The 22,636-nt window shown below is 38.0% G+C and overlaps 1 protein-coding gene across 6 annotated transcripts in view; it reads left to right on the top strand.

Moving 5' to 3' along the window:
• The window catches only part of TNRC6A (trinucleotide repeat containing adaptor 6A), a 97,830-nt gene that overhangs the window by 14,336 nt on the left and 60,858 nt on the right, over positions 1–22,636 (top strand). For all 6 annotated transcript variants that reach the window (XM_057529946.1, XM_057529943.1, XM_057529942.1 and 3 more), the window contains 2 exons: positions 8,363–8,450; positions 16,153–16,174. In XM_057529946.1, coding sequence (XP_057385929.1) covers positions 8,363–8,450; positions 16,153–16,174 — 110 coding nt within the window. The remainder of the gene's footprint in view (positions 1–8,362; positions 8,451–16,152; positions 16,175–22,636) is intronic.

Here is a 22,636-nt window from a genome sequence, read left to right as displayed (position 1 = left end):
TCCATCTTTACTATCTAGTGAAATTATAGCTTTGAAGGTTACCAGTGACTTCCTGTTGTGTGGTGCTAGACTGGCTTTGGTGGTTAATTTAGGCATAGGAGGACAAGAAGGAGGAAAAAAGAGGCTGACAAGCGGATAGGAAAAGGGGAAGCAGGAAGGCTGGGAGAATACAGAATAAAGTGTAAGGGGAAAAAGTAGGTGAACATTTTTTGGCAGAAGATGTGAAATTATTTTCAAAACTAGCTTGTAACATACAGTTGGCTTCTGTGTGAAGGTGAGCTGACTTACGGTAAGTTGTGACTGATAGGCTAGTTGGGCCCTGTGGAAAGTAACCCCCTATTTTCTATTATCATTTCTTTTTTTTTTTTTTTCCTTTTTAAAATTAATTAATTAATTTATTTTTGGCTGTGTTGGGTCTTCGTTTCTGTGCGAGGGCTTTCTCTAGTTGCGGCAAGCGGGGGCCACTCTTCATCGCGGTGCGCGGGCCTCTCACTGTCGCGGCCTCTCTTGTTGCAGAGCACAGGCTCCAGACGCGCAGGCTCAGTAGTTGTGGCTCATGGGCCCAGCCGCTCAGCGGCATGTGGGATCTTCCCAGACCAGGGCTCGAACCTGTGTCCCCTGCCTTAGCAGGCAGATTCTCAACCACTGCGCCACCAGGGAAGCCCCTCTATTATCATTTCTAACAGCAGCGCCTCCATTTAAAAATTTTTGCTCTCTACAGTCTGGAGCTGTCATTAACCTGTGTCTCTCTTGTCATTCTTATTAATATTGTCAACTATTCCAGTTTCTTGTGATTATCTTGGATTTATTCTTTGCTATTCATTTCCACTTGCCACCACCATGGTTCAGGACATAGCACTTTTACTTGGATTACTGCAACAGTCTTCTCACCCTATTTAGCACATTTATTTCCTACTTTTACCCAGTGCTTTTCCTCCCTTTTCTATCCCAGTCAACACTGGCCCCTGAAATTGCCATGCTAACAGGTCTCCATGCTTTGCTGGTGTCCATGCCCTTTTGTGCTCCCTTGCTTGAAAAAGCCCACCTCTCTTTAGAAATCCTGCCTCTTCTTTAAGACCCAGATCAACTTCTTACTGCTCCATGAAGCTTTGCTTAGCTGTGACAGCTCATATGCATGTCTTATTTTCCTGAACTTGCTTATGGCCTCTACCAAATGATTTCCTGTTTCCATATTGCGGGCGTGTTCAGTTGTTGTTCCTACAAAATTGTAGTTTAAAACCATGTATTCTACTTGGGTTCTCCTAGTACACAGCAGACTGCTTGACTTTAGGAATCCCCAGGCACATTCTTATTGATTTATTGATTAAACATTGTGTAGGTTATTATTAAATGATTTGGACGCAGAGAGTCAGATCATCCAGGTACCTTGAGGATCTGCTTCCTTGCTATCCTGTGGATGTGTACTTTTTTTAATGGGATTTTGTTTTTGTTTTTCTAACAAATGATATACTGATCTGGACCTTGACCTTTTTTCAACTCAGCAGTGTGTCTTAGAGATCTTTTCTGTAAGGCCACATTTGGGGGGGTTCCCCAAGACCACCCTCAGGTTTGATGATTCACTAGGAAGGCTCACAGGATTCAGCATATAGTCATACTCATGGCTGTGAATCATTACAGTGAAAGTATACAAAACAAAATCCGTAAAGGGAAAAGACACATTGGACAAAATCCAGAGGAAACTAGGTGTAAGCTCCCAAGATTTCTGTCCCTGTGATGTCACACAGGATGTGCTTAATTTCTCTAGCATCAAATTATGATAACATATGTAAACTGTCTACCAGGAAAGCTCATTAGAAATTCAGTGCCTAGGGGTTTTCTTAGGGGCTGGTTATGTAGGTACCCTCTGCCTAACGTGTACCAAAATTCCCGACTGCCATAAAAAAAAGTAGGCTTTCAGCATAACTGTACTGTTTGTACTAAGCTTACCCATATCAGTTAGGGATTGGTGGGAACCTCCCTGAAATCCAAGTTCCTTGACACCAGCCAGTGGCCAACCTTGCAGTCCTTTCTTAGGATCACAGTCTCAAACCTGCTGTGTTAATAACTCCTTTCTGTACATCATGGAAATCTATAACTCCCCTCCTTTTTTTTTTTTTTTAAACTAATGCATAGTATTTCATGGTATGAGTACATTATGATTTGTTTAATTTTTCCCTATTGATTGGCTTTTAGGCTATTATTTCACAGTATCTATTTTTGTACATTTCCTTTTGTAGAAGCTTAGATTGAAATTGATGGGTCATAAATATAGTGACATTTAAAAGTTTAGTATTAATAGATACTTCTAAGTTGCTCACCAGAGGTCCTTGCTAGTCCATATCCAACAGCAGTTTACAAGAGTATCCTTTGGAAGTGATTGCTTTTAATGATACTCCTTTTGGGAATGTAGGGAAAACTGACCAAGCATCAGGAAGAGCAGTTCCAGGATGGGCTTTCTAGATCCCAGGTCTGTCTTGCTGCCATTATGGACACTTGTCTTACCCATTCTCTTCCTGTTCCCAAGACACTTGGTTCACACAGTTATCTGCTTCATCTATCTCTAATCTCCCACCTTGTTGCCTTTAATCATTTGGGTGGAGGCTTGTGATCATTTTTGTCTTTTATTATGGAAAATTTCAAACATACACAAAAATAGAACAGAATAAAGAACTTTCATATACCTATTACCCAGTTTCAGCAATTGTCAACATTTTGTCAATCTTGTTTCATTTTTCTGTTTTCCTTTTTTTGGAAGATAGGGTGGGGCCTGGAGTAGTAAAAGCAAATCCTAGACATGATGTTTTTAAAAAACATTTTTTTGGTACTAATTTACAAAAATAATGCATGTTTACCATAACATTTTCCATGGGGATATGCTTTTTAAAAAAGTCACAGTTTCCCCAAACAGTTGGTTCAGTTGTGAGGTTACTCTGATGTCCTAGTTCAGGAGGGTATTTCCTCATGTCTTTCCTTAAATTTGTATAAAGTTATACAAATATACAGACAACTTTAAAAAAATATGGGCTAACACTGTTCACAGTTCTGCAAATTGCTTTTTTTTCATTTAACAATGTTAGGGACATTCCTTCAAATCAATAAACAGATCAACTTCTTTTCAATACAATATGCTATGCTATTATAAAGCCATTTCTTTATTGATGGACATTCAACTTTTCTGCTTTTCAGCTCTTGTGAACCTTGCAGTGAACCTTCATACGCATATGGCCTTGTGTACTAGTGCTTTATTTCTGTAAGACACATTCTGAAGCATGGGGTGGCTGGTTAGGTTATGTCTTCCTTCCTTCCTTCCTTCCTCCCTTCCTCCCTTCCTCCCTCCCTCCCTTCCTCCACCCCCCCCCCCCCCCCCCCCCCGCCCCACGTCCCACCCGCACCACGAGGTATCTTAGTTCCCCAGCCAGGGATTGAACCAGTGCCCCCTGCAGTGGAAGTGCGGATTCTTACCCACTGGACCACCAGGGAAGTCTCAGATTATGTGTAACTTTAATTTTTTTTAATTTATTTATTTATATTTATTTTTTGGCTGTGTTGGGTCTTCGTTTCTGTGCGAGGGCTTTCTCTAGTTGCGGCGAGCGGGGGCCACTCTTCATCGCGGTGCGCGGGCCTCTCACTGTCGCGGCCTCTCTTGTTGCGGAGCACAGGCTCCAGGCGCGCAGGCTCAGCAGTTGTGGCTCACGGGCCCAGTCGCTCCGCGGCACGTGGGATCTTCCCAGACCAGGGCTCGAACCCGTGTCCCCTGCATCGGCAGGCAGATTCTCAACCACTGCGCCACCAGGGAAGCCCCTTAAAACTGTTACCACAATACTTTCCAAAAGGTTATAGTAGTTTTCTACCAGTAATATAAGCAAGAACCTCTTAACTTTCATTTTTGCCAGCACTGGATATTGTTATTCTTGAACATTTTTGCCAATGAAATTAGTATAAAAAAATAGTGTAGCATTATAGTTTTTTGCCTTTATTAGAAAGAAAACTCAGCAATTTATTTTAAAAAATAATATATTGAATTGACTTTATACTAGGAAGTACAAAGCTTGGTTCAATACTAGAAAATCCATCGATAGAGTTAATCTTATCAGTGATCAAAAGACAAAAATTCTGTAACCATTTCAATAGATACAGAAAAGAAATTTAACAGAATATAGCATGCATTCATGACTGAATCTCCGAGCAAACCAGAAACAGAACAGCCTTTTACTTTTTTTTTTTGGCTGCATTGGGTCTTCGTTGCTGCGCATGGGCTTTCCTCTAGTTGCGGCAAGCGGGGGCTACTCTTTGTTGCGGTGCGTGGGCTTCTCATTGCGGTGGCTTCTCTTGTTGCAGAGCACAGGCTCTAGGCGCGCGGGCTTCAGTAGTTGTGGCACTCGGACTCAGTAGTTGTGGCTCACGGGCTCTAGAGCACAGGCTCAGTAGTTGTGGTGCACGGGCTTAGCTGCTCCGTGGCATGTGGGATCTTCCCGGACCAGGGCTCAAACCCGTGTCTCCTGCATTGGCAGGCAGATTTTTAACCACTGCGCCACCAGGGAAGCCCTAGCCTTTTACTTTTTAAATATTAAAATGTAATATTAATACTGGAAAAATTTTAATATTTAAGTTTTTGAATACTTACATGGCTCAGAAACTAAAATACTGTATGAAAAGGTTTATACAGTGAGATCTCCCTTCCTCTCGGGCCCCAGATGCCTAGTTCCTTCTGCTTCCTCCCCCACAATTACTGTTAGTTTCTTAGGTGTTCTTTTAGAGTCATTTTAGACACATACAGATGAATATGAATACATAGGCTCTCTCGCTTTATACACAAATGATAGAATACTATGTACTCTGTCATGCACCTTGCATTTTTCATGAGTGTTTTTTTTAAAAAGACAGGCATTTTTGCTCACTTCTGATAGCCTTTTAGCTACTCTCCTACTTCTCTCTCTTCTTAAACAAACAAAAAACCCCCACAAAAATATTGAACTCCTCAAATATGGACCTTACAACTATTCACTAGTTGTGGTCTAGTTGTTTCTCCCACATTGTCCTCCCACAAACATTCATAAAATAAAAAACACTGAAATTGCTGTCTTAAATATCACCAACGCCTGGTCCCCTCTTGTTAAAACCAGTGGTTGTTTAGTCTTTGTCTTTGAGTCTTCTGCAGTTCTTGCTCCTGATTATACACCCCATGGTTTTTGGAACTCCAGTACTTTGTATTTCCTGTAGTACAGTGTTCTTAAGTGTTCTTATAAAAGGTGGAAGGAAATAAGAAAAGGATTGTGGAGGCACACAGTCTGGAGAAAAGATAAAAGTGAGAAGATCTATCACTTAACCTATCTAAAGGAAAAGGATTATTCTCTGTGGCTTCTGAAAAGAGAGCTAGTACTTTGGGAGGTATTATGGTGTAGGGGAAAGGAAGGACCATGACTTTGGGAACCAAGATTTGAATCCTTACTCCACTGTATACTAGCCATATGACCTTGGACAAGTCACTTAACCTTTCTGAGCTTCAGTTTCTTCATCTACAGAAGGGAAACCTGTCCCTATCATTTAAAAAAAGTGACAAATGGGAAGAGAAACTGCCCAGCATAGTCACTGTAACATTTTAATCACTCAGAGGTTTGTTCTCATTCCTAGATCCAGAACTTGCATATTTGAGATATTTTGCTACTAACTTTCAAGGGATGAATGATTGCTGACTGGAATGTTGTCTTTGTGGAGCATGTGCAACTTAGCATGTACAACATGGACAACTTAGACCTATCAAATCTATCAACCCTTATTCCTTTTGATAGGTATGGTGAAAGATAGAATCAAATATCTTAAATGACTCTCTACTAGCATTTAAATTCTGAAAGTCGAAGTGTTTGGGTATATTTATATATTTTTTTCCAGTTGGCTTTCTGAAGGAGATGTGGGAAAAGTGTGGTTAGTTGGTGGTGATGACAGTGTTGAAGAAGAGAACTTTTTTCTCTTATGCTTCTGGTATCAACTGATACTATAATATTTCCTTGAGGAAATATGGTTCATCTTTTAAGTACTAAAGAGACCAGTTTTGGTCAGGAAAACATTTGCTAATGTCATCAAAAAGTCTTCAAAATGAAGTTTGAGAAGGGAGAAGAAAATTCCGGGTCAATAGTAAAGGAACATCCCGTAGAGTAAAATTATAGTGATGTAGAACAAGGTTAGAAAAGGACTTGTCTGTAATTCACAGGCAAACACAAAGAACAAATGCTAAAGATTCCTGAGTTTCTGCATAATAAGTGACCCTAAATATCTTGACAAAAGTAGAGTGAGTACAGTCTTAGAGATGCCACTGAGAATTGGTGAGAGGGGCTCCTGACTAGGCATTTGAGTTGCTTACTCAAATGTGTTAAGTAAGCATTCTTCATTTAAACCTTACGAAAATGCTAGGAAGTAGATGCATACGGTAATTTATCCCCAGTTTTGATGACGAAACTGAGGCTGAAGGAGTTTAGGTATTTGGAGCTAGTAAACAGCTTTGGTTGAGTAACATGACAATGATGTCACTTATTTGCTTTTGTTTACGAATTTACTCTTTCTCTCACATGCTGTGGCTGTCTCAGCCTTGGCTTCCAGGATTACAGTGAGTGAGCTTGCTCACTCTCATTACCTCCCTCACACAGAACGCTAGAGAATGAGTCATGGTTACAGTTGGCTTGAATCTGTTTTGCTACTCCATTAGCCACATGACAGTGCTGCTTTGAACAAAACGGAATGAAATACAGCAACAGTTACCATCCTCTTCTTCCAACTTCTGATTTTAGCAGTTGTATACTTTACTAAATTATCATCAATTTACATAATGTCACTCATTTTGTTTTTCATGGTCTCCCTGCGTCTCCTCTCAGTTTCTTCCATCAGCAAAGCCAACTTAAGTTTTGTGTAATCTCAATGGAATGCACCTATAGCACCCCTTCTAGTTTTGTATGTATTTGTCTGTGTTTCCCGTTTTATCTTCTACTGCATCCCCACTGCCATATGCATTCCAGCCTTAATGAATTATTTACAGTTTCCCAAGTGTCTAGTTCATGTCCCTTGAACCTTCTCTGCCTGGTATTCATAATGTCCCCTCTGGAAAGCTTCCTCAGGGCAGAGTTAGGTACTTTTTCTTTGTGTATTGATTTTCTTTAAGTATCTCGTGATTTTTGGTTGTCTGTTGATACTATGAATGAAGGTTTAGGTTCTAGACTCTAGGGTAATTAACGTAGGTAACTTGAGTATGTTTCCTCCAACTTTGTGTGGATTTCATTACCCAGTAGCCCCCTACCTTGAAAGGGCTGGGGGGATGCTGATGGGGAGTCCTGTGTATGTGAAGGGTGTTGATCGTTAGGCTTCACTTTAGAGTTGTTTTTTTGGTTTTAGGCTGGATTTAAATGCATTTGCTACCTGTGGCCATGTAGCCATATAGGAATGGAAAGTGGATGGAAAGAGCTGAGTAGTTGTGGCCTTTCTATTCCTTATGCAGTCTTTGCTCTGTGCCTATTTCTGCTCAACCAGCTCTAATCTTGGAGCCTCTCTGGAGCTCTACCAGAGGATGGCACATACAGCCGTTTAAGACTTCTCTTGTGTTTATTCTTAGGTTGCAGCTTCCTTTGCTCTTGTTTATTCATCAGCTCTGAATAGATTTAGTACCCTTTTCCCTATCATTTCAGTGAGGGAGAGTAGAAAGGAGGAGACAAATACATTTGCCCATTCATTTTGAAATCCCGAGCCAGAGGTTCTGTTGACAAATTTGAACATTTCTGATTTTAAGAATTGAAACAAACTTATATATGTTAGTGCATTATGGATTGTTTCCCAAGTATTGATAGAATAGTTTAGAATGTTTATAGGATATGAAATTAGTATAATGCTAAAATACAAGTCATCTATTTATGAATAAGTTGTGTTCCAAAAATAGGTATAAAGCTTTTTAGAGCAAGGAGAGCTGAAGATACCCCAGATACCTGGTCAGGAGAGGATTGTGGGGAAGGTTCCAGGCATTGCCATTAGCTACTAATTGATAATTGGGGCCAGAAGCAAGGTAACTCTGCTCATGAGATGTTGTTTACATTCTAGAATTGGAGGAAGTTGCTTGTTTCCCAGTGTAAAATTTGCTAACTTTAGGTTGTCTTCCTTGATATAACATTAAGATAAAAGCTCTACTACTTGTGGCTTACTAAAGAAAAGTACTGTGCAGTGGCTGTATAGTTAGACTGAGGCTGCAAGTTGTGTTTTATTTCAATGAATGATAAAAGAATAATTTGCCATGTCTTTACTTCTAATAAGAGTGAAAATGAATCTATATGCAACATTACTGTTATTAATTCATTTTGGGAAAGTTAATTGCAACTGTGTGGTTCAGGGATTTAGTGCAAGAAGAAGAACAGTTGATGGAAGAAAAGAAAAAGAAAAAAGACGACAAGAAAAAGAAGGAAGCTGCTCAAAAGAAGGTAGTATATGTATAAACTAATTATTTATATTAAGCAGTTTAAACATAGATTAAAAAAGAAAATTACTCTTATCGGATTATTTAAAGCATTTGATTTAATGTTTTAACTTCAGTGGAGATTCATTTTAATATTTAATGTCTTTGAATATGCATTAATAGTAACTTGTTAAGTGTGTACAATTTAATGCATAGTTATTTGATTTTGCCAATAATTTTTTTCGAAGGTAAGTGCTTTGCATAGGTCTTTATTTTTCGATTAGATGTTCCTAGGTTTTCATAATACATCATTTTATAGTGAGAAGAGCATGGAATTTGTAGCTGCATAGAGAGGCTTTGAAATCGGGCTCTCCCACATAGCATACAGAACAGTGTGGCCTTCAACTTTATTTAGCCTCTCTGGGCCTTAGTTTCCTTATGTTTTGTAAAATGAGAGTTGAATAAAATAAGTTAATGTAATACATACCCATAATAGAAAATAAAGTAACAAAGGAAATAGTAATAAACAATAGGAAACAAAGTGTCAATTTCCTTTTCTCTTTTTATTTAGTACCTGGGCTGATTTTTTTAATTTGCAGATTATGTTAGGATATTTAAAAATAAGCCAAAGACATAATTGCTGCAAAAGATCTTTAACCAATACATTAATCAAAAACTGTAATCAAAGCAACACAAATTGCAGAAAAATAAAACATGCCTGTAAAGATTTTTCCAAATTAATACTAGAGGCTGATGACAGTTAACCGAGTTAGGCACTCATCTCCTACTACATCAACGTTTCAAGGACCTTAAAAATGTTCCAGAAGACCCAGTGACGTTACTGTTCCATTTCTGTATTCTAATGAAAAGTTATGATTTTAATTTTTAATATATACCTTTTTTGTGCTAGGAACTGGATATAGACTAGAGCAACATAGTTATCTCCACACTATTTAGTAGAGAAAAACAGGATACAAAACTATGGCAGGTAGGGATCTGTTGAAGCACAGAGAGAAGTGCTTAACTCAGCCTGAAATGGGGTAGAGGGACAGGGAAATTTTCTTAGAATAGAAATTAGCCAAGTGAATAAGGAGCAGAATGGAAAATGATTCCAGCAGTATAAACTGAGAATTAAGTGTCTATAGCCTGTATGTGTTAAAGTATGGGTTTTGATTGCAGGGGGTGGTGGTGGGAAGGAGCCAAGTGTAGAAATGTCGGGAGGAGACTGGAGGGGTTGGTCATAACTGTTGGCACTTCTCACATTTTGGCCATCGGGTGTTGGGGAAAACACCAAAGACATTTTAGTAGAGTGACATAAAAATTTGTATTTTAGAATTGTATTTAGAACCTTGGCCAATTGTGGAATTGGATTGGAAGGGGTAGAAACTAGAGGCTGAGTTATTGGTGAAGGGACTATTAAAAGAATCCATAGAACTTGTTGAAAGGATATGAAGGGAGAGTAACCTAGATTGACTTTTAGGTTCCAGAGTGAGTGGCTGAGTACATTTTGGGAGCAGTTAACCAGGCTAGGGGATACACGGAAAGGGGAAAAGACATATAATTCAGTTCTGAACTTGCAGAGTTTAGGGGGTGATGAAGCAAGTAAACAGGGGAAGAGCAGAGTACAGAGCACTGTGGAGGATTAAGAGTGATGAGGATGAGTTGATTTAATAGGTGACCCTTGTTGTCGGCCTTTTGTTTACTCAGGAGTCATGGGAAGAGATTCATTGGTAATAGTCATAGGGTTTGGAATAGATTCCTAGTATAGAGTTTTGGCATTGATGATGCCTTAGGCCGTTGTCAGAGGCCTGTTGGTGGTATAGGATGGTCTTTGCAATTTGATCAATCTTTGCTTAGGATTTGTTATGAAAAGGTTGTGTCCTCTGTAAGTCTAAGGTTGGGAGGAAGGCTTATCAGACTCTTGTTCCATGTGTGAAGGCCAGTTACTTAATGAAAAGAGCCTCTAAGAAACTTGAGATATATTGAGGAAGATGCTTGAGTATACTTTGTGTAGAATCATTAGTGTGGCAAGCATCTGAGTGATGCATTAGGCCATGTTGATCCCTGCTTCTAAGGAGTTCAAGATTTAGCTGGTAAGTCAGGATGTATGTGAAATGACTAGAGAAGAGGCCTTAAGTTATTATATAATGAAGCATGTTTATTTGGAATTTACTCTATTTACTGAGGAAATTCTAAGAAAGAGAGGAGTCCCTCGAATGATTTCTTTAGTGTGTTTTTTTTTAATTGAGGTATAACTGGCATATACAACATTTTAATTGTTTCATTTGTACAACATAATGATTCAGTATTTGTGTATGTATTGTGAAATGATCACCCCAGTAAATCTGGTTAATCGTATCCATACTTAATTGGAGAATTTTTTTTCCTGTAATGAGAACTTTTAAAATTTTAAATATTGTATTTTTAAATATGTAATGTGAGTATAATTTTTAAGTTGTAACGTATATAAATAAATGACTCTAATTGTAAAGTTTACCTTTATATTCTTTATAACCAAATCTAAATCACCAAGGCAGTGTCTTTAACACACGCATGATGATTTTCGTGGCATTTGGCCCCTCACAAAATCTGAAGTGAGTTCTTCATACTGTTTACCACTCCATCCATGCCTCAGTGAGGGTTCCAGGCTCTCACCCCAACTATGTCCCACTGGAACCATCATCAGAGGTGTGGTCCCATGACCATTAGCGAGATGGGGAGGGGTTTTTCCCCTTTCTTTTGTCAGATCTTCAGCATTGATAGGGATTCCTATGTATCCTATAGAAAAAGTAATATCTAGCGATTGAACACAATATAAAGGAATATATAATATCTCTAATAAATGTTAAGCTTAGTAGACTAATGCCACTGTAAATAAGACTGTTCTCTAGTTAACCAGCTTACAACTGAATCTGAATACAACCCATTGGTGAAATGAGGACAGCTGGTATTTCTGTAGGCTGTTACCACATAGCTCTTTAAAAACAAAATAAAAGGAAAACTATCCCAGGTTGGCACACTTATAGGCCATATGAAAGATTGTGAGTCACAGGAGTTTTAAGATAAGTTTCCTGGAGCTTGTCTTTTGTCTGTAGTAGGAGCCAGCAGGTGTATCCAGGTAGGTGACAGATCTCCATAAGCTAGGGAGGCAGGCCCATTTATATAAATGTTGAAACATGAATTCACTATGGTAAAAACAATCTGTTTGTTTTATGTAACCTATGCACACTTTGAAAAAAACTATATATTTTTGTTTCTGAAAAAGACTTCAGATACTATCTGTCTTAATCCATTCATTTTATGTATAAGGAGCACAAGCATTAAAATGAGTTAAGTGTCACCATCAGGGTGACAGAACAGGAATAGAATTGAAATCTTCTAATTCCCCCAGGTTTTCCAAAACTCGGTGCTATGGCTTTATCCTTTTGGTACAGAACATTATCTTATACTCTTACTTTATTTTTCACCAACTAAAGGTGAACTTTAAAGCTGGAAATAATATGGTGGTTTTTATAAGGCATTTAATAAGTCTTTATGCCATGAATACAGAAAACAGATTTAACAGTCCCTAACTGTGGTCTTTTAAAGAAATTTAAATTCAGACCAGAGTTAATTTAATTTCTATTTTAAATAAAAAACTAGATACACAACTCCTTACATAAACAATTAGACACCAAACAAAGCTCAGTGCACTATTTGTACTATGATAGTTTTTCTAATTTTGTTAATTAGTTAAATATCAATTTAAATATTTAAATTCCTTTAAAATTTTTTGACACAAAATTACATGGTTTTTATTTTATTTCAGTTCCATACATCTCTAGTTAATAATAGAAATCAATGGATGATTTTTTATTTTTTATTTTTTGAAAAGCCTTCTATTTCACATCTAAGAATTACGGCTATTTGCTTATCTTCTGATTCTAGGCTCAGAAAATAATTTGATATAGCACAGGAATGTAGTTTCTGTACTTAAGAAAAGGGTAACAATAGTAGTAGTAGGTTGTTACCATGGATTTATCTCTAGGTTCTGTTTTTAGAAGAAATTTCTAGATGGAATCTTGAGGGAAATGTAGTGAGGAGGAAAAAGGAGGATGAGAAATAGGTTAATTATAGAGGGATCATTTAGTATAAACTTTACTTTAAACATGTAATTGTAGTTCCTAGAAAGCATATAATGGTTGAGGGTTGGAAGGAGGCACCAACACAAATTGGGACCTTTCGGTTGAGAATGTTTAAAAGTCAGTGTTTATGGATATTTTTGTTATTGTGTTAAAAGCTTGAAGGGATTTTTATAAAAGGCTTTGTGGATTTAAATGTACTCATTTCGAGCTTAAATTAGACTTTCGTTGTAGAAAACTTCCAGTTTCATCCCTCCTTTTTGGAAATTTTAGTATTTACTAGTTATGTCTCCCAAAGGCTGTTTTGTTCTGAGACTAGAGATCATATTCAGCAGTCTAAGTAGCAAATTTTCTCAGTAACCTAAGTGGTAATATAACCAGGCCTGGAGCATTGCACTCATCAAGGGCAGTTAGGTATTGTCTTTACAGTCCTGGCCCTTATTTAAGCTTACTCTTCTCTTTTATTTTTTTAAAAAAATCATTCAGCAGACCTGGGTTCTAGACAGTGTGCTGCTTGCTGAGAAATCACAGAAAAGATCTCTAACCAGTAATTATCTCATTTAAAATACGTGAATCAAACTATTAATTCTTTATTCCTTGTTTTAGTTTCTAATACCTGGCACTGTTAAGACATTTTAGATGATTAGAAAAAGAGGAAAAAAGTAAGACCTGGGAGCTGGGAGTGAGTTTGAGTCAAGTTTGTGAGAGAAAGGAGCCAAAGCATGGGCGAGTAGGACACTAGGGAATATCTGTTGAATGCTTTCTGTATGCTAGGCACTGTCCTAAGCGTGCTCTCTCTTTTTTTTTTCCCCTAAGCTCTTTATATGAGTTAAATCCTTTTAGCCTCACAACAACTCTGAGGTAGGTGGTGTTGTTGCCTGTCTTATAGGTGAGGAAATCGAGCTTTAGAGAAGTTAACTAATTTTGACCAAGGTCGCACTGTAAATGGTGGAGCCAGGAGTCAAAGCCAGGCAGTCTGGCTTCAGACTCTGAGCTCTTAACCACTGAGGTATACTTAGGGGTCGAGGAGCTGGGATAAGTGGTGCAGAGCCTGACAGAAACAAAGCACCTGGCATGGACCTGGCATGGGTGTGTCTGCCACTTGCCTGATGCCTTCACTAATAAACTGAGGCAATTGTGATAATTGCTTGTGGAATCACAGCTCAGGTTTTTTGTTTGTTTTTAAGAAAAAAATATTCAAAATAGAAATATTTTTGCTTCTCAGTTTGCCAGAATCCTTTAATTCTGTTGTACAAGATCCACAATGATACCTCACGTTTGAATAGTATTATTTATCCAGAAAAGATCTTTTTATATTTTACTTGAGCCCTATAATAGCCCTGAAAAGGTAAGCAGAACAGGTTTTTTTTCTCTTCCTCCATTTGAGGGATTAGGAAACTGAGACCCAGAGGGTTTAAATGACAAGGTCATTTAAAAGTAAGACAAAACAAACAAAAAAAAGTTGAAGTTAATTTTAATATATTTTATATAACCCAATATATCCAAAATATTACTATTTCAACATGTAGTCAGTATAAAATATTATCAGTGAAATTATTTACCTTTTTAAAAAATACTAAATAATAGAAATCTGGTATGTATTTTGTGCATATCACTTCACACTAGCTCTGTTTCAGTGGTCAGTAAACACATGGGGATAGTGGCCACCTTTTTGAGCAGTGCAGACAAATATTCTTAAAATCACTGACCCCGCTTGGAAAATTCTCTTTTTAATAGTTTGAGTGATACACAAGTTCCCTGGACCAACCAACAAAACCTATTTGAACGAAATGGAACTCTTTCAGTTCCGTTTCCTCCTAATCAGGAGCTCTTGGGTTCTATTACTTACATTCTTTCACTAGATCAGTTGGTGTTCTGATGGGCAGACTCCTTTGAGTGTCCCCTTGGTGCTGTTCTCTGTAGATGACACAGTACTGAATGAGGTTGATCATTGTTCTCAAGCAACATGGAGGTTTTTTTCCCAAAGGGGTTGGCATAGTAGATATCCTTCATGTTGTAAGGCCTAGAAGAGCAACACTGTATATCTTGGGGTTTAGTAATGTGGTCATGGTTTCTATGTACTGTAGCCTAGTTTCCTTTGGAAGTAAACCGTGGAAGAGACCAGGTGAGTTAAACAAAAAAACAAAACAACGCACAGAACAACACATAAAATCTGTCTTCAACATGCAGAATAATTTCCGTGTTTATTTTTTGGGTTTCAGAAAATTATGTTATCTTACAGTTTGACGTGATGCTTGTAATACTTGGAGGTATTCAGATACTGAGCTCTCTCTAATAAGACTATTTTTCTATTACCAGATTTTAAAAACAATTTCTTCCAGAAATAAATTAAGTGTTCAAGCTAGTTGACTGGTCTTCTGCCATTGTCCTTCCATCAATTTTTTTTTTTTTTAATTTTCGATCCATATAAAGTAAAAGATGGGCCTCCATTATTCTGTGTGCCACTAGTGCTCTAAAACTTGGTAAAGGACTTCAGTGCATAGGTTGACTCTCTGGCTTTCCGGGGAAAGACTAATGTTTGGTGTGGCTTCAGTATTATGGTAATTGCCATATAGTTCTTTACCATATCGTTCTATAATGATATAATTTTTAAAATGGTGTTTCTGGTAACAATTTAATATGACTAAGCAAAATGAATTATCCTGCCCTATGACAGTTAAGAAAAGCTTTATCTTCATTTAGAAACAATTCCTGGTTATTCAGTTAGTAATTATTCAATCTTCCCTCACCTCCCTGCCTATCCTTGTATCTTTTTTTTTTTAGGATTCCCACACAGTTGGGCATAATCAAAAAGTTGATTTTCACTTGTGGCCTTTGTCTGTAATCAGTTCTTTTTGAGGCCCTTGAAGTTTGAGCCAGACACCTTGAGGCAGGCCTACTGTCCTCAAGCCCCTCTCCCTGTTGTGTCAGAGACAGTGGAAGTAGGGGCAAGCATGGGAAGCAGGGCCCATGTCAGTTTAACTTTAGAACACAGTAATTTTAATTGAATTGTCAGATGTGTCAGAAGTGACAAATGTTTCAAAAATTTTCCCACCCCAAAATACTTAAACGTTCACCATGCTTAACTGTAGCAGCCTAACTTCCAGGAGTTAAATGTATTACTAATTTGGCCAAAGAAGCTTTATGCAGCTTTTCTTCCAGAAAACTTAATTCATGTTTTATCATGTGAAACAAGAAAATTTGAAGCCCTTTAAACATTTGCAAAACTCATTAGATCCGTTAAAAGGTAAAGGTGACAGTTATATAATTTTAAAGCTAAATGATGAGAGAAGTGAAGTTCCATTTATCATTATTATTATTATATACTGTCGTACAGTGGTGCCTCTTCTGCTTTGTGCCTAAAGCATTTCAAGAATTTTTCTTTTACTAATAAACATTGTGTCAGGGACAATGGGGCACATCTGTGGGAAAAGCATGCTTTCTTTGCATATCTTTTCCTATGCAGTTCATCTAAATGACAAATTCCTTATTTAATAAAAATGTATATGTCTTATGTAATAGTAATATATGAGCATTTTATCATAACAATCCATTTCTTTCAGTTTCATAATTACATTGTTTTTTGTTTGTTTGTTTTTATTTTAGGCCACTGAACAAAAAATCAAAGGTACGTTGTTTAAAGCTATTTTTTATTCTTTTTTCATTAAAGGAAGGTTGTTGATATGCATTTTTATTCACCTCCAGGATGGGAGAGAGAAGAGCATGAAAGGAACAGGGGGTGGGGACAGACTTCTTCAGTGACATCACCGTGGAGTCATCTTTTGGGGTTTATGATTTATTGTAGTATATATTACCACCTTAAAAATATACTGTTTCGAGACCTACCTTACATTTATCTCCTAGAATAAACACCACTTCCTAACATACTTCCTTGATTGGAGTCTTTGAGCACATGTGCCTTTCCTTCAGTCTTCCATCTAAAAGTCTTCTTGTCTGGAGCTACCTTTAGGACTTTATTCCTTGTTCTCTGTATAATATTGTCCCCCACTCCTTCCTGTAGGCAGACAGTGACATCCATTCTATATTATCACTGAGAATAGTAGATTGCTAACCTTACGGTCAGGTTGAACAGCCCCCAATACATGCCAAGCAAAAGACTTCAGGGTGGTAAGGAAACAGGAACCTAATTCCTCTCACATCCTGAATCAGGAGTTCTTCACCTTCCCAGGAGTTGACTACCTGTAATGAAAGGTGTAGGACTCTGATGCTGAACTTGTTAGGCCGAAAGATTCTGAATTTTTACGTAAGCTATACCAAAAGTATAATCTCTGCATTTGGCTGATACCTGCACTCAAAACTGCTTGCTTTTATTAGAGGTTAAGGTAAGGCATTGCTTTTTTTAAAATAAATTTATTTATTTATATTTTTATTCTTGGCTGCATTGGGTCTTCGTTGCTGCGCGCGGGCTTTCTGTAGTTGCGGCAAGCGGGGGCTACTCTTCGTTGTGGTGCGCGGGCTACTCTTCATTGCGGTGGCTTCTCTTGTTGTGGAGCACGGGCTCTAGGTGCGTGGGCTTTAGTAGTTGTGATGTGCGGGCTCAGTAGTTGTGGCTCGCGGGCTCTAGAGCGCAGGTTCAGTAGTTCTGGCGCACGGACTTAGTTGCTCTGCGGCATGTGGGATCTTCCCGGACCAGGGCTCAAACCCGTGTCCCTTGCATTGGGAGGCAGATTCTTAACCACTGCGCCACCAGGGAAGTCCAAGGCATTGCTTAAGGTAACATTTTTAGGTGCAGCTGTATGAGAGTGAACAAGAACAGATAAGGAAGACCTTTTTGAGGTTGCGAGTCTTAAAGATGAGACAGCCGGTCAAAGAAAGAATGAAATGGCAGAGGGATCTGCATGATTGAAGGCACAGAGACAAGACATAATGTGATGTTATGTGCATTGGTGGTACTCCAAGAGCATTAAATACCTAGTGATAAGTGGTCAGGGTTGAAGGGTTTTTCTGAAGGAGGTAGGCAGGGACCAGGTCAGAGAGGGCCTTATATGCTAAATATACTCAAGGAGCCACTGACGAGCTTAAGAAGAGGGTGACATCATTTGTTTTTTCATTCTTTTAAATCTAGCAATCACTTACATGGAAAGTTTTGGTTGAAAGATGGGCAGGGACTTGAAAGATGGAGCTAACAGAAAAAAGACACTGGGCAGAAGAGGCAGGTGGACAAGAAGAGGGAATATTCAGAGAACGAGTATAAGGGTGTTAAAGGGAAGGGGCCGAATATAGGCATAGAGGTAGGGGGAACCAGAGGACTTCGTGCTGCTTAAAGAGTGGAGAGCTAGCAAAGTTTCTTGCACTTAGAGGTCATGGTCATAAGCTATGCTTTAAGAACATTTCTTTGTCAGTTGTGTCTAGCGTCACCAAAAAGGAGCAGTACCAGAGAAGAGAAGGAATAGAGAGGGTAATGAGGATCTGAACTGAGGTCTTGACAGTAGAGGTAGGAGATGGATGACAGATGTTTGAGATACAATTGACAGGATTGGCAACTGGTGAGATCAGAAGAGGACCTGAAGGTGATATTGTGGCTTTGAATTTGGATGTCTAAGAAAGTTACAGGGATGTGGAATGATATAGGGAGTAGCACTGCCAAATTAATTTAGTAGGAACATGGGGAATTCCCTGGCCGTCCAGTGGTTAGGACTCTGAGCTTCCAGTGCAGGGGGCACAGGTTCCATCCCTGGTTGGGGAACTAAGGTCCCGCAAGGCTTGCGGCGCGGCCCCCAGAAAAAAAAAATTTTAGTAGGAACATGACCAAATTAATTTTCTTAAAACTCCACTTTTCTCACACCACTCGCCTGGATAGGAATGTTAAGTTGTTCCTTGTTGCTTTGCTTCAAAACCAAACTCCTGGTTGACTTTCAAGTCCCTCTTTAATCTGACCTCCCATGATCTAACCAACTTGTTTCCCATCACTCCTTTATACTTTTCAGATCATTCTTATCTTTTTCATGTTCATTCCTGTTTGTTTCTTTTTGATCCCATTTCTTAGCCAAGGATGCCTTTCAGCTTTTCTAACCCTCTCAGAACTCATCTTCTAATGGATCCCTCTAACTGCCCTTGATCCTTCCCTTTCCAGTTTCTTAGGATGTTGTGATGTGTATTAAGCTTGGGGCATTCACTTATATTCTATCTTAGATTTTTAACTGGTCCATGGATATTTGTTTCTTCAGACATGATCTTTGAGTACCTACTGTTTATATCCTTTCCAAATGTAAGTCATTCTTTTACATCCATACATAAAACATGAACATATTTGAATCTTTTTTTTAGATTTTCCACAATTCTGAGAATGTTAGGCTGAGTATATGAAAGTCACTTCAAAATGCTTTATATGTTGTTTTGCCAACTATTTTACTCACTTCATCCTTCTTTTGATGGCAGCTCCCTTCATACTTGGTCACGCTTATTCTGATTCATGAAAATTATTTATTTTCGTGGTGTGTACAATATATGGTGTTTATGGCAGTGATTAGATTATAAATTGGAGGCTTGTGGTATATGGGTTTGGCTCACACAGTTGTTTTTTTTACTAAACTTTATTGGAATAATTTATGATTTACTGAAAAGTTGAAAAGATAGTACAGAGAATTTCCATATAGACCTCACCCAGTTCCCCATTATTAACATCTTACATTTCTGTGGTACATTTGTCAAAACTAAGAAACTGACATATGTTGATATTACTGAACTCCAGACTGTATTTAGATTTCACCAGTTCTTCCATTAACTTTTCTGTTCTAGGATCCAATGCAAGATAATTTGTTTAGTTGTCATTTCTCCCTGATCTCCTCTGGTCTCCACACAGTGTTTTTATTGTTACCCTTTAAATTTTTAATTGATTGCCAACATTTAAAAATCAGGAGAATTCACCTAATTCAGGATTATAGTTTATACTGTCAGCATCATTTTTGTCTTTCTGTATTATAGAGTCTATATAAAGCCCAGGTTTAGTCACATGTGGCTATTAAGTACTTGAAATGTGGCTAATGTGACTGAGGAACTGAATTTTAAATTTTATTGGACCACATAGCTCTAGAGCCTTCTTGGTTGTTAAGAGTCAAGATTTTAGTGCTCAGACTGAGCATAACTGCTTAGGCCCGGCACTCCCTGTAGACTTCTGCCTTAATGAGCTATTTCCTTTTCTAAGGCTACTGCCGTTCCCGACTAAATAATACCTACTGATGCTGCTCTCATTCAGTGGTGAAACTGTATAAAAGCTGGATTTTTGTAAGGTGTCATAAATTAAGTTCTTGACCAGCTTTCTTATATGAAAACAATATGATGTTTATTTCTTGGTGCAGTGGACTCATGCGTCATCTCATAAAAATGTGGGCCATTATAATGAGTGACATAATGAAATTTCTGAAAATTTTATTCCTACCTTGTGACTTGAGCTTTGAAAAACTGTAAGGAGCATAGCTATTTGAATGTTTGAATATTTGAAATTCCTTTCTAAAATATGTATATGATGAGTATCTCTTTGAAACAGCAGGGGAATGAAGTGCTAAAAAAATTATGGTGAGGTATAGGAACGGATGGGTATCCTGTGGACCTATACATTGTAAAGACAGGGAAGGACTGGGAACTCTGTCAAGAATAAACGTCATTTTTTAAAAACAGCTTTCCAGCTCTGACACTGGCTTGTTTTAGAAGCATACTGATTGTACATTCCTTGCAAAAGAATAAGCACTGTTAATTTTTGACAGCTAATATTTATTTTTCTGTCTGTGTCTATATCATGCCAGTGCTTTCTTCAAGTGGTTTCATAAGCAAGCTAATTACAGAGAATAAGAAACCCTAGAGCTCCTAAAGGAGATGAGGGGAGCCTGGGATGGAAGCAGGAATAGAGAAAATTTTGATACAGATTTTTTGTTTTCTGGTGATCACATAGGGAAGCATAGTTTATTGTGGCTATTCTCTTTCCGGATTAATTAAAAACTCATGAGAATTGAATCAGCATTTAAAACACATTTTTGTTCCTGCCATAGTTGGAAACCATTATTTGTATTCAATTCTAGCCTTTCTGTTTTTCTATCAAACACAACTTCATTACTTAAATCCATTGATCTAGGGAGTGATCAAAATATTCAAGAGCTGTTAAATCAGCTGCATGTCACATCATATTGGAGGCGTCATGATAGCTAACTCTGAGCACTTACTCTGTAGCATGCACTGTGCTTTATATTTATATTGTGCTTGATTATATTTCATTTAGTCAAGATGAGATTCTAAATATTTAATTACGAATAGTGAATGGGCACCAGTGGTTCATAACACTGTACTGGAGCAGACCTAAGATCTTAATGTGCTAAGAGTAACCCTTAGCTATTGAATTTTGGGAAGTGTGTGGGACCCAGCGAAGGGACTAGGGCAGCAGCCTGGGAACTGTGAGATTTAATGCAGTGGATATTTAAAAACTAATACAGGAATAGGACTTCATCAGTGTATACTAGCACAATATAAGCCTGCATTTAATCGTTTCAACAGCCCTATGAGAGTGGATAGTATTATCACCATTTACAGGTAAAATCAAGATTAAGAAAGGTTAAGTAACTTGCCTGTTGGTTATGCAGCTGATTGGTGTCTGAGTAAGGGTTGGACTACTAACCCTACTGGGCTCTACTGCTTCTTTTTCTTTGAAAATATCCCTGTAGTTAGTTACGTGGAAGACAGAACAGGAGAGCTACACCATTGCCCGTGCTTTAATAATATGCAACGAATGAACTAAAACAATGCATCTTTTAAAAATATTACAGAAAGATCTTCCAGCAGATTTTATAGTATTTCCCTGTTGACTGAGCACAAAGAAATAAATAAAAAATTGTATTACCAGCAGAATTTTTTGAATCAGAGAGGTTTCGACAGTTTTGTGATGTGTGAAGTGGTTGACTTTTCAGGAATCATTTAACATTCATGAAATACTTACTGTGTGCCCACCCTGTTTCATGCACTGTTGTGGTCACTGTTGTGCATGAAACAAAACAAACTCCAAGTCCTTGACCCCGCTGTGTTTCCATTCTCATCTTTGTTTTAAATGTTTTTACCTGTGATCTCAGCTTAGCACTCTGTTTTCCCATGAGATCATAAGTTTCTCAATCACAAAGCCACCTACAATAATGAAATTCAGGAACTTTGGTGGCCTGACAAAGGATCACTGTACTGCATAAATTTTCAGAGGAGAAAATTGAGGCCCAAATAGATTGTGACTTGAAGCACATTGCCTGACCTTGTTCACATAATGGCACATGTAGAAAATGACATTGGTGGGGCTATTGTAAACAGAAGAGGCTGCTCTCAGCTGAGGATGAGGATCCTAGAGAGTCTGGTCCCCTGGCCTCTGAAGTGCTCCTCCCCTCAGCATCCCTGTAACCGATTCCTGTCACACAGGTTGGAAAGGTCTGCTGTTAGAATCGGGGTTCAGTTCAGTGTTTCTCTCCACAGTATGCATGGTAGAAACATGACTTTTGTACTACAGGCAGGTATTAGGTAATATTTGGAAGACCAGGTTCTGATTCCAAATGTGCCATGATAGTACTTTGACTTTATGAGAGATTTTGAAGGCAAATGGGTACTGACCTCTTTGAAGAAGAAGAGGTTGTTACTGATTAAGAATTTACTAATGGTGAATGTGTTTCTATGAAGATGTCTTTGAGCTATGTAACAAAAAGATTTCTAAGTCTGCACTAACAGGAGGGGGGGAAATGGGCTTCTACTTCCATGGGAGTCAATAAAAAGTACTGTTTTTAGGTATATCAGAGTCACCATTTTTCCTTTTCTCCTATTGAGAAAGAAAAATGATTTATATAGATTTATACATGTAAATCTAGATTTATGTACTCAGGAGGTTATGAAGAATGCTAAGGACCCCTTTTTGTTTTAGGTAAGAACCATTTTATTTCTACCAAATGTAGATGTGTTTGCTTATAAATACTAATAAATTATTAAAATAAGTAGAAATTAAAGATTTTGGTGAATTCAGATGTCTGATGAGACTGGAGCAGGACAAAGGAGACAGGAAATAGATATGAGAAAAGCAGAGATTACTGCAGTTAACAAAGTAAACTATTGTCAA

The sequence above is a fragment of the Balaenoptera acutorostrata genome, chromosome 15 (assembly GCF_949987535.1).
Source record: "Balaenoptera acutorostrata chromosome 15, mBalAcu1.1, whole genome shotgun sequence".
Lineage (NCBI taxonomy): Eukaryota > Metazoa > Chordata > Mammalia > Artiodactyla > Balaenopteridae > Balaenoptera > Balaenoptera acutorostrata.
Note: the sequence above shows the minus strand (reverse complement) of the source record. Positions and strands in the feature narration are given on the sequence as shown.